This window comes from Taurulus bubalis (genome assembly GCF_910589615.1).
Source record: "Taurulus bubalis genome assembly, chromosome: 15".
In the NCBI taxonomy this organism is placed as follows: Eukaryota; Metazoa; Chordata; class Actinopteri; order Perciformes; family Cottidae; genus Taurulus; species Taurulus bubalis.
Genome location: NC_136603.1, coordinates 14349052 through 14362584, shown reverse-complemented (window position 1 = coordinate 14362584; position 13533 = coordinate 14349052). Strand labels below are relative to the sequence as shown.

Here is a 13533-nt window from a genome sequence, read left to right as displayed (position 1 = left end):
AACAGCTCTATATCGTGCTTTTAATCTACTTTGTGGTATGGGTAGCCTGTATATGCAGCAAGAGCAGAACCCATATGCAACAGTGTGCCGCACAGGAGAAAAAGTAAATGCATTGTGAATGGTAACATCGGACAATGCTGCATTTTGAACGGGCATGTCAGTATTTGCTGTAGCCTAGGTGTAGATGTCGCATGAGGGCAATGCGCTTTTGTAAGCTACGGTCTAACCTTCACCACGGAGATGCAAACGCTTTAACCTTGGATGCAGTAGGGAATATTAATACTTTATAGTCATCGATTATTCATTAAGTCCCCCCACCCCCCGAGAGGAAAAACAAAGCATTCCTCGTACACTATGTTGAATTTGATCTTTTATTCATGCATAAGGTGTCGTCGGGCGGTCATCTTTGTTTACAGAAAGTGTTCATCATAGCCGAGCGGCATGTGAAAGAGATTCAAATATAGATTAAAAGGCAATAAGGAGACACACATCGATTAAATACCCAAATAGTGTGGAATCGGCGTCAACCACATGTCTGGTTTGGCTTTATTCCTCTAGGTTTGCCGTAATCAACAGGTTGAAAGTCAACGAGGATTTTTTTCTTCTTCTGTCTGCCACTACCGCATATCGGGATGCGTCTCTCTGTACCCATTTTTTTTCTGCTGTGGGTTAAAGCCCTGACATTGAAAAATCTCAATTATTCTGTCCCGGAGGAGCAAGGACCCGGTACTGTTATCGGCAATATAGCAAAAGATGCCGGATATGGGACAATGGAGAGGGGGAAAAAATCCAACTTTAGAGTACTGGAGAATTCTGCTCCACATCTGGTGGACGTTGACCCAGAGAGTGGACTAATCTTCACCAAACAAAGGATTGACAGGGAAACGTTATGCAGGCGCAACCCAAAGTGCCAGCTCTCTATGGAGGTGTTTGCCAACGACAAGGAGATATGTATGATCAAGATTGACATACAGGACATAAATGACAACTCGCCCGGTTTTCCTTCAGATCATGTTAATATTGATATTTCAGAAAACGCAGCTGCTGGGACACGTTTCCCCCTCACTATTGCACATGACTCAGATTCTGGGGAAAATGGGATAAAGACTTACCAGGTCACCAGAGATGATTACAATACATTTTCTTTGGATTTAAAAGTGAGGGGTGATGGGACTATATATCCAGAGCTGGTGGTTCAGAGACCTCTGGATAGGGAGGATCAGAGTCATCACACCCTCCTCCTCACAGCAATTGATGGCGGGGAGTATCCAAGATCAGGCTCCATGCAAATCAACGTCAGAGTGACGGATTCAAATGACAATAGCCCAGTGTTTGATAAATCCTCTTATGTGATTGAGATTCCAGAGAATTCCCCACTTGGAAAAGTACTCATAGATTTAAACGCCACTGACCAAGACGAGGGAAGCAACGGGCAGGTGGTCTATTCCTTCACTGGATATGCATCTGAGAGAATCCAAGATTTGTTCTCCATTGACTCCAATACTGGCATAATCAAGGTCCAGGGAGAAATTGACTATGAGGAGAATCCAATCATCGAGTTTGATGTTCAAGCTAAGGATCTCGGACCCAACCCAATCCCCGGCCACTGTAAAATAACTGTCAAAGTGCTTGACAAAAATGACAACTCACCAATAATAAGTTTTGTCTCTGTCCGGCAGGGAGCCATCAGTGAGGCAGCACCTCCAGAATCTGTCATAGCGCTGGTGAGAGTGACAGATAAAGACTCTGGCCGAAATGGTCAACTTCAGTGTAGGGTGCTGGGAAATGTACCCTTCAGACTGCAGGAGAACAATGATAATTTTTACACGCTGCTCACAGACAGACCTTTGGACAGGGAAATGAAAGATGAATACAATGTAACAATAGTGGCGAGAGACAATGGGATCCCGTCTTTGAACTACACAAAGTCGTTTACTGTGAAAATCCTGGATGAGAATGACAATGCACCACGCTTTACAAAGACAGTGTATGTGCTACAGGTGCCTGAGAACAACATCCCGGGGGAATATTTGGGCTCTGTTCTGGCCCACGACCCAGATGTAGGTCGAAATGGAACAGTGTCGTACTCCATTCTGCCATCACACATAGGAGATGTTTCTGTGTATACCTATGTATCTGTCAATCCCATCAATGGAGCCATATATGCCTCACGCTCTTTCAATTATGAGCAAACAAAATCCTTTGAGTTCAAAGTTCAAGCTAAAGACGGCGGATCCCCTCACATGGAGAGCACTTCTATAGTAAAGGTCAATGTCCTTGACGTTAACGACAATCTCCCAGTTATTATTTTACCCCTTCTGCAGAATGATACAGCTGAAATACCAGTGCCTAGAAACGTAGGTATTGGATACATCGTGGCTACAGTGAAAGCGGTGGACCATGACCACGGAGAAAGTGGACATTTGACCTATGAGATCACAGAGGGAAACGACGACCACCTGTTTGAGATGGATCCGGTGGGAGGGGAGGTCAGAACTGCTCATGCTCTTTGGGAAGAGGTCGCCCCAGTGGTTGAGCTGGTGGTGAAGGTAACTGACCATGGCAAGCCCCCCTTATCTGCCGTGGCTAAGCTCATCATTAAGGCGAACACAGAAGCGGCAGCAGGAGGGGGCTCCAGCGCAAGTGGGGAACAGCAGCAGTGGGATGTATCTCTGCCCCTCATAGTTACCCTCTGCATTATCTCTGTCATGCTCTTAGCAGTCATGACCGCCATTGCTGTCAAGTCCAAACATCAAGATAAGGAGACTGGGAATTATAACTGCCGCATGGCTGAGTACTCCAATCCTCCAGTGGGGAAAGGCAAAAAGAAAAGGATCAACAAGAGTGACATCATGCTGGTGCAGAGTGAGATGGAGGAGAGAGATTCTGCAAGCCGGATGAATGTGGTGAGCAGTCCTTCACTCATCACTTCACCAATATGTTTTGACTACCAGAGCCCTCTGCCGCTCACACTGCCCAGGTCAGAGGTCATGTACCTGAAAACAACCCCAAACAGCCTGACAGTCCCCAGGGCAGGTTGCCACTCCAGCTTTGCCGGGCTTAGCACAGAGACTCCAGCGAATAGGATGTCGGTGATACAGGTAAGGAGGATGCTGCACTGTATTCTTTATCTGCTCTTTATTCTCGCTTATCTGCTTTGCCATACAAATCTGACAAAAGAAAAGTAATCGACTAAAAAGAGAAACTCTGTCACTGTGAGCAGACATCGTTATTACCACTTTTTTTCCCCCCCGTTATGACACCATGAAATATTCTCTGAATCATATGAAAACTTGGTGTGTGAAGGTTTTCTTGTGTTCTCAATAGCGTTTTACTTGAGATACTTTCTTCTTTCTGCATTTGAGGATTCTGAATCATTTTAGAAATTGCTCCAAGTCCTCTCTTGCAAAATGGTACAGGTGGCCGCATAATCAGAAGGTCCTCTCAGTTAGACATGCAAACAGCGTGAGTCTTGAACAAGGCTGCTGTGACCCTGCCAGATCCGCTGCTATAGAGTGAAAACAAAACCCTGCCTGAAATGTAGGATTGGACAGGTGTTTGAGCAGCTTGTCCGATCACATTACTGAACCAATGTGCACCAGACAGCTAGATGCACACAGCATAACTTTACAATCACATTTTTTGCTCACCACAAATATGGGCCAGTTCCACCCATCCGCATCCAAAGTTGGCACGATAAGGCCATTAATAGGGTCCAGCCTTGCCTTGTAGAGATGGCAGGGCTGTACGCATGAGCCAGCTAACATGCTAATTTGACAGCATGGGCTTGTAGTGGTGTTTAGCACAGCAGAATTATCTGTTGTAAACGATGTAAATATGTAGGACAGTCTCACAGACAGTCTCATTTGGAGATGATAACACAGATGACAAGGCCTGGCACTGTCACCAGTCACTAGGGTATGTGGGTGTGATCAACACAAACACATTATTTTCAAGATAGGGAAAAAGGATGCCGATGACAGTGGCTAATTCTTTTTTCTTGTGCCTTGCCAAGGCGGCACATATGGTCACAATGGAGATTTGTTCTTATAATGCCATCATTACTTGCAGGTGCTCTCTGGCTTTTATTGACATCTTTTCAGGTGATATATGATAAAGATGAAAGAGTCTGAAAACAAGAAAAATTCTGTTTTGGTGTCTAAATGTAATGTCAATGTTTACTATTGTTGAAAAATGCATGACAGTTTTAACTTGGGAAATGCAAAATGTTATTTTTCTCTCATTTCTAGACAGAAAATTTCCCTTCAGAGCCCAATTATGCTGGCAGCAGGCAGCCATTTGTTCAAAGGTAAGAGCTCCCTCCAAAAGCTGCCTGACCAGTGCATTCAGCTTCTTCATCTCCGTATCAAGCCAGCTGACTATGGCTATCACATAGGAACGCTCACTCGGAGGTAATGGCAACTTATGTTTCTTTTTTTTTTAATCCTTCCATTCTGCTGCAGCTCAACATTTAAGGATGCAGAACGAGCAAGTCTCCGAGACAGTGGCCATGGTGATAGTGACCAGGCTGACAGTGACCAGGATACTAATAAAGGCTCACACTGCGACACGTCTGCTAGGGAGGCCCTCAAGATGAAAGAAGCAGCAGTTAATGGCCAGCCTTTTGAGCAGGGTGAGTGGATGCACTCTCTTCCTGACATCTTGAAGATGCCTAACTTACTCTTGAAAGCTACTGCACATTTTTGTATACTTTATGCACTGAGAAAATGCAGCCCACTGGTGTTTATGTGGAGGTCCGCCAGCCTCCGGGTACAATGCAGACGAATAGTTAACACAGAAGATGTAAATCAACACTGTTATTAGATGCAGGCAGTGTTTGTACCGCTTTACATTGCAGACAGCCTGAGGTGTGTTGCATAGATGACATGAAGGCACCCGAGTGGAAGGTAGATGGTAGTTTAAAGGGATAAAAGAGTCCATTGGCTGAACGTAGAATGTTCAAACATCTGGTGTCTGATTTTGCCATCAAAAGAGCTTATATGCATGGCAAAGTGTACCTCCGTCTGTGTCTCTTTTGATCACGTCATTATTTGAACACAGGTTCGCCGCATGAATGTCTTGAATTACACGACAGGAAAGCATGATAGACACTTGCAGTGCGAATGACAGGTATTTCTGGTGCAACATGACAGTGTTTCCACCTTTTGCTTGGAAAGATTTTCTCAGTTATCGGTTTTGCGCAGGTTACACTGTTTTGAGAGGAGCTTTGTTTTGCAACTGAAAATAGAAATGTTGAATTTTATTTCACAAATCTGAAATGATCCGCTTTGCCAGGAGTATGATCATAGATGATTGTCAATCCGTTGCAACCTGGCTGACCCGATAGGGACGGATATATTTAGCTATTGTGGATATAACCTGAAAAAAATGAAAGCCACTCTCACTGGTGAGATAAAAGATAATGAGGAACTTGAAGTGGTGGTGTTTCTCATTTCCTTGTGTGAGCCTTGCAAGAGAATGGCTCTGGTCATCAGGTCCCTATGCAGTACTTTCCACACCATTTACATTGCTATGAATTGTTTGTTTGTGGCATGCTCAGGAGGGCAGAGATGGAAACACTCTTGCGGTTGCCAGAAGGATGTGTGAATTTCTCTCTCTCTTTCTATCTATCTCACTTTTGTGTATTTGTGTGTGTGTGTGTGTGTGTGTGTGTGTGTGTGTGTGTGTGTGTGTGTGTGTGTGTGTGTGTGTGTGTGTGTGTGTGTGTGTGTGCGTGTGCTGTGAGGAATTATGGCAGACCAAACTTGACTCGGTGGGAGGTGTAAATTTAATCACAATTTTTTTGCAGCACATTTCTGAATCTGATTCAGCCCCAGTTCTAAGGCCAATCATATAGACATACAGTTATTGAAAGAGATGTTTTGAACATGCAAGAATTAATATTTACATGTGCAGCGCTGACGCTTGCTTGACAGGAATGTCAGTTAATTTATAGAACTGCATTCGTTAGATAAGAGAAATGCAAAGAAGTGGGGCATAGCTTTAATATTGATAGGTTTTCCTAATACCTTTCCTGTTTGCATGTGGGAAATGCAGTTAAAATAAAACTAATGGTTTAGATGAAAAGTTGTTCTTTTATGGGGGGTTGGCCAGTTGAACATTAAACGATGTATCTGTCTGCTGAGTACAAGATGGGAGATCTACATTACGTATAATGCCTTAGACCTGATCACACAAAAAACAGCACCCTCCAACCCACACACTCCTTCGTCTCTCACTCACAAACACATACAGGTGCATTTATTGAACTACAAAGCCACTGTTTTGCAGATACAGACAAGAAGATAGCGCTCTTATCCAAAATGGAGACACCACAGAATTTTGGTTCCAAATGCACCAGCACAAAAGCTTGTGGGTTAAGTAGTATTGCTTTTATGTCTTTACCTTTACCATCCCTTTAGTCTCCTGGCTGCTTTGATACAGGTAATATATGCACCTGTGCAGCTTCCACTATCATGCACTCTGAATATTTATCACTCTCACAGACACCAGATGCACAGTGGGTATGTTGCTAGGCTCTCTCTGATTCTATTTATAATGGGCAGGCAGTTTCTTTGTTTTTGAGAACATGGTATATTGTTTTGCTCACAGTTGCCCATAAGATCACAGCTATTTTGTCACTTTGTCATGGTTCTGTTATGTGACTGTGTAAATGCAGTGGACTCTAAGCCATTGTATAACTCTGTTATTTAAAAGGTATTATTTAAAACCTTGAATTCAGTGATGAAATGATAAATGGATATAGAAAGCCATTGCCAGGCACAATAGAGAAAAGCACCCTCAATTCCTCATTATCTTGGGTCTGCATTTAGTTTTTACATAATATAAATGATGAAGCTACTAACAGTGATACATGCATTTATTTACAAATGATTTAATATAATTATTATCTGTTTACACAAAATAATGTGATCACAAAGGTGTGATTATGACAGAAAAAAGCATTGAAGATATTTATCTATTGTATATATTGCATGTAAACATGCAGACATGACCCTCGAATTGCTCCTGGTTATAGTGAGACAAATAGCACAATGAAAATAATACCTTACTGTGGTTTTCTTCTTTTTTCTTAACCTTCTAAGCACATACATCCCCTTGCATCAGCGTCATCTGCTAGCTCCGCTGCAGTGGTGATAGGTACCATGGAAATTAATTCAGCATCTCCCTGCTTCTCCTCACTTATTCGTATTGTTCTGTCCTCATGTACCTCGGCCTAAAAAATACTTTTCTCTATGGCGTTGGGGAAAAAAACACGGTGAAACACAAACACACTGGGCACAGAGTTGTAATCTGGGGTGTTGCTTCAAAGCGTAGCAGTTATAATATGCTGAATCTGTGTTGCGGCTTTGCCATATCAAAGCCATTATTTAGTTCTCCCTTTTGATGTAAAAGGCATTCTGAACTCAAATGTGTATTTTCTCTCTATTTTAGTCCTGACAAGAATATCACAAGAAGACTCTATGCTAAGAATTTAACAATGCAAATTCACATAATATGACGGAGGAGGAAACTAAACTTTTTTCAGAAATCTAATCTAATCTCAACTGCTTGCACAAACGTGTAGTTATGTGTGGTGTGTTTCCCCACAGACGTAGTACAAACTTAATAGACTCTACTCCTGCTCCACTACTGTAGACTTTATGGATTCAAATATATTTACCATGCCTATCTACTTAGCATCATTATTATGATCTAATTTAATTTTAAAATAACTTAATTTAAACTGCATGAGACATTCTCACATATATTTCAGTCCAATCTCAATATTTTGACCAGAAAAAAGTCTTGTTGAGAATACAATTTTATTTTCCAAGTGAGACTTGGCTAAGAGGGCAGCATAACAACACTTTTAAATAATAAATACAACCAACATTAACATACTGCCACCCTGAAAAAGACTACACATAAAGTATCTCCAATATTCCGTTAACCCATACATAGGAAAGGGAGACATTAAGCACAGTAAGTTTGTGATATCCCCAAAAATGTATTGGTGCATAGTCTCTCTCAGGCAAACAAGAAGCTCCTCGAATTAGATCACATGACACAAAATGGCGCCATGTATCCTCAAACAATTTACAGTTTGAAATTACCAAGAAACAAAAACAGATAATTGTGGCAAAAGTACTGCTTTACACAAAGTTTAAAATTCCACATAAAAAGTGCAATTATCCACATAATTACACAGGGTTAGACACATAATTCAAAACTAAAACCCTGTGTGTGTTGTTTGCTAAACACTGACATTGAAAGCCTACACTCAATTATCAATATCCTTCTCCCAGAATGCACCTGTAACCAATTAGATCACGTAATCAGAACTCGAACACAATCAATTCAGGATCGGTGTATAAATGGAGGCCAATTTTGGAAAGAAAGTTATTGAAAGTAATTGCAATATAGTGTATTTTGTTTACAGTACAATGCAGTAATATGTCCATGTCATCTTCAGTTACTGGAGACGCTGTATCGGTGAATTGGGTAAAAATAATTAACAACACAACATTTTGATTACTTACATTAAGACAATTGCCTTTTTTATTAAGATTCTTCTGAAATTTTAAGTTAAGTATGCGAGACATTATTTAATGCTAACTCTGGTCAATTTCGGAGAAATATACAGACAGATGTGTTGTAAAATACACATCTGAATGTGTTTTGGATGTTTTTTTCCATTAGTCTGAAAAAACACATGTTACGGAAACAAAATAGCCCAACATCTCAAAATTGAATTGTGCATGAAAGACAATGTATGAACCTACAGTGTTTCCCACGAGTACATGTGTCTGATATTGTTATTAGTATATCATTACTGCCAATAAACAAAGTAGTTTGTTTCCCCATTGCATTTGTGTTTATAGTGTATATTTATAGCATGCTTCAAATGAAAATGCCAAAGACTCTAGATAATAGTTGTTTATACTTCACACATCAACGTCTAGTTTGCATTTGGAAAGAACTATTTGTTTGGTGTTTGTGTGTAAAACCGTGATGCAAAATTAGAATAATTGATATAGTTTGGAATACAGTGTTTGTATTGTTTGTGTATATACAGTATGTTTGTTTTTTTTGAGTGTAGTGTTTCGACAAAAAGGGCCCTAGTTTCAGAAATTATGTTTTCGCAATTGCAAAAAACTTTAATATGCACATCAAAATATATATTATGTCATAAAGAAATGATTGTAGCACATAAAGGACATATGCGATACATATTTATTGGCAGAAAATGAAGAAATGCACTTTCTTAACGTAAGCATTCCTTTATTAAATCTCTAAAACAGTTATGGTGTAAAATTAACAGCCCCATTTAGCTTGTTAAATCTCCTTCCAGTCATTGAATTTACTGTTCCATTTAGTCCTATGGCTGCAAGTGTCTGTGTGTGTGCATGGGCTTCAGCAGTAGTATGTGATAGTGGCGGCACTTTGCAAATGAGCTTGCCTTGAATATGTGGCACATGGTGCTGGTTTTCACATCTCTTGGGGGTTGTGGAGGAGAGTCAGTATCTTTTTTTCTTGTTGTTGTTAGAACTTCCTCCAGCAAACTGGTCGAGGCGTGTGTGGGTGTGTGTGTGTGTGTGTGTGTGTGTGTGTGTGTGTGTGTGTGTGTGTGTGTGTGTGTGTGTGTGTGTGTGTGTGTGTGTGTGTGTGTGTGTGCGAGGAAGGTACTCATGCTATTGAACAAGAGGAGCTCCCCACCTCTTCTAGGAAGAACCCGGTCATGTGGAGCTTTCCCTTATCCTTATTCCAGACTGATATTCTGGTCCTCGTCACTGTTACGTTTAGAAAGGAGATTAATTGTTTCCTTCACAGCAAGATAGAGAAGCCTTATTTATAGACCAAAGCAACGAAAGCTGATCAGTGGGGCATCAAGCCATGTTGTGATTTCCGTGATAAAAACAAACAAAAATAAAATAAGGGTTTGATATTTTTGTTGGAATTATTGGGGATGTATTTAAAAGAGAGACAGGACGTGAAGTGTTGTGTGACTGAGAACTTTTCATATTCTTTTGCCATAAGATTTTACCAAGAACACTTGGCGAGAGAGTGGGTGAAGTTGCAGATATGGTGTATGTCGTGTTTCATATGTTTTATTGACTCATTCATTTATTATTGTTGTAGTTTTACAAAAAAAACACAATGTACGAAACAGAAATAAATAACCAAATCCAGACCAATTCAGGTATATTTTTTTCCACTTTATTTTTCAAAGATGTCATGACAATCATAGCAAATAAAACAGATTTATTATGATTTGTTTTTAAATTCATACTTTTTCTCATGAAATTTTGCTTCCATGTAAAACAAATGAAGGTAACCTGCTATTTACTATCAATTTACAAAAACACATTTGACATGTTGTTTCATGCCTACATGCAAAATACCTCGATGCATCATAGTCAGATGAATTTTAATGGGTGAAGAAAACATGGCACCTTCTTTATCATAACACCGTGAAAATTGACTCATTCTATGTGTCACACTGTATTTCATGTCGACCAGGGATAGATGTGGTGTGAAATGTAAAAGACTGAAAGATAAAGCCTTACTCGTTGCTCCACTTTTTACCGCTGACACTAATAAACAATCAGTCCATGTTGCTCGGTCCTGTGGCATTTGGCTTGGCCTTCAGCATCAACTACTGCTGCTGAAGTCTACTGAAGACATAGAATAATCAGGGAACCACTGCAATCAATACAAAGTTGTCAAGAAGAAAAGTTTTCATGTTTCTTTGCATCAAGCGACCCCTCAATTTTAAATTATACTACGAGTGTCACTCCAGTGACAACGAGTTAATACTTACAATGATGGGCTACATTATTAAATGCTAACTATTTTCGATTTTTGGCCAATTTTTACCAAAGCTTATCCAGATATGTTCAAAAGAACACTCGGTTTAAATTCATTCCATGTTTTTATGTTTCCACACATCTAAAAGTACTTTGTGTGTCTTGCTGCAAGAAGAAGAAGCAAAAAACAGTTTATAGTAAATAAGGTCCTCTTTTGACAAGGACAGGTCACAGATTAGGTCCATTAATTGGAAGTGAAATGAAAAATGGGTATTGCACGCAAATGAGCTACTAAAATATGCACCAGAGTCCCTCAAAGTAATTAGAATAATTACTAAAGGTCAAACTAAGAAGTGTTTGTCCTACGAATGGAATTTTCAAGATCCAATTTAGATATTGATCTGATTTTCACCCAATTTCTAAATATCCAAAATGAACACTTATACATTACCGTCTAAAATTCATGAAAAATACAACAATGAAAATGAGTTTTAACAATATTCTGACGAGCAACATTCTAACTACAGAGTTGCTCACCACTTTCTGATCAGAAATGGTTAATATCACTGCTCATGCAAATTTCACAGTTGTTTTTGTATATTTAACACAAACTGCTGCTGGAAATGTAAATTAACAACAAATCACTTCCTCTGCACCAGATGATATTTTCCAGGAAACGCCCACACAGGTTGTTGAGAATAACAGAGGGAAAAGGTTTCATGGATAGATTGAATCACACATTTACAATGACCAGCATGACATATATGACTTTCCTTTTTAAGGTTGCATTGTGAGCGATTTCTAGAATAGAAAAGCTAAATAATACTGCTAAATGTAAACTATCCCATTAATGTTACAGGTTTCTGGTTCCCATTGTATTCACCATAATTCTAGTGATGCATACTAAATAACTATATTGTTGGTAGGATTTCAAGAATAGTACTGGATTTTGGGTTTGTTCAAGTGTTTCATTATTGTTGCTCATCCTTCAAACTGTCATCTACATTTTCTTGTCGGTTGTTTCTTACCCCAGCAGGGTCCAATAACAAATGTTTAACTGTTTTTGCAGAGCAAGACAAATCAGTCCACTGCACCGATGAATGTCGTGCACTGGGACATTCTGACAGATGCTGGATGCCAAAGTTACGGGTAGGAAGCCAAGCAGACAGCGCCGATAATCGCACCAACCTTTTCATCCCTGTGGGAATGAATGCCATGGTAGAGACAGAGATTTATGGCACCATCAGCTGCAGCAACAGAAAAACCCTCAGCACGTTTGGAAAGGAGCAGCGGGACAGTACAATCCTTGTGGCCAATGTCAAACCTTACTTAAAATCGCAGCGTGCACTAAGCCCACCGCTGCAGGAGAGTCCATCTGTGTCCAGTAGTCCCACCAAGAGTAGTATGCCCCTGGACTTGGCCAACCAAGAGTCCAAAGAAGAGAGGGATGGCGGTTCAGACAGCAGTGCCTATGGCCCTCCAGATGGCCAGTGCTCCCCACTGCACACCGGATTGGAGGAGCCCTCCTACCTGACCCGCGAGCTCAGGCCCAAGTCCCTGTCAAGCAGCCTCATTCACAGCTCCGTCATCAGCCAGGAGTGTGGGGGGTCCGATTGTGCTCTCGACCCACGGGACTCTGGTAACTGACAGGTCAGGTGATCCCACTCGCTCTCACTTGCCAGGAGTGTGATGATAATGTTACAGGTTAATGGCCAAGAGGTGATTTATTTTGACCCGCAAAGGTGTCCAGACACGCATTGTATAACCAAAAACCATCTGCTTTGTCTGTTTGTTTGTTTTTTTAGTTTGTGACTTGTTGTGTTTCGGTGAAATATGTGTCCTTGACTGCTGTGAAGGTTTGGGGAGAAAATCAGTGCTTACCTGACTTCAAGTGTTTTCATGGTGTACTGTACCTGTCAATTTAGATGTCTGTATTTTACCCATTTCAAGCTCCAATTTTGTGAGGCTGTGAAACAAATTGCTACTGTTAAGCTATTGAGTCCTGTCTGCTTTTGTACAGTGAAGCTTCCTGTCTCCATTTAGTGTATAAGGAACATCTCTTTGAATATCACAGGCAACTGAAATACATATCAGTGACGTTAAATACAAAAGTGAAGTGTCTTATGAACTGTTAATGGTGGTGCAACAGGGAATGTCCCTTTTCATAAAACCATTTGAGGTTCCTATAAAACAGTTTTTTAAGAATGTATTTGTAATTTTATTGTCGTCCTCTGCAGTTTATGTGAAAATAAGCTGAGCTTACACGTGAATGTGGGCTACTGTACTTGTTGTGTATTTTATTAAATTTGTATACACTGTGTGCATGGAAGGCAATTTATTTGAACTGGTGACAACTTTCGGAGTTGTCATGTTTTTATGTGAGGGAAGTGCATTTATGTCTTCGAGGTGCTTAATACATATGTCTGCAAATATGCCATCTTCAGCTATACGGTATACCAGCACATGTTATCTAGCAGTAGACTAGATCTTAGTTAGAGGAACTTAAAAAAAAACTCACAATCAACATTTTGCACAGCTATTTATATTCAAAACGCAAATAAAATCAGGCACTGTGTATTAGTGCACCCAAAAAAACACGAGTTGACTTCCTCTGCTCAATGCTTTTATCATGCATCATAAGGTGTAGATGAAAATCCTGCTCACACTTGTACTTTCAAATGCAAAGACATCAGAGTTGCTGTCAGTTAATGTCTATTTGTGA

The 13533-nt window shown here is 40.4% G+C and overlaps 1 protein-coding gene across 1 annotated transcript; it reads left to right on the top strand.

The window, feature by feature from the left end:
* Positions 1–632: 632 nt before the first annotated feature.
* Positions 633–12458, top strand: LOC306748226 (protocadherin-17-like; the record flags this gene model as incomplete). Its single annotated transcript, XM_079231367.1, has 4 exons — positions 633–3101; positions 4251–4309; positions 4464–4633; positions 11881–12458. 4 exons carry the CDS (start codon positions 633–635, stop codon positions 12456–12458), a joined length of 3276 nt encoding a protein of 1091 aa, XP_079087493.1.
* Between the last annotated feature and the right edge of the window lie 1075 nt (positions 12459–13533).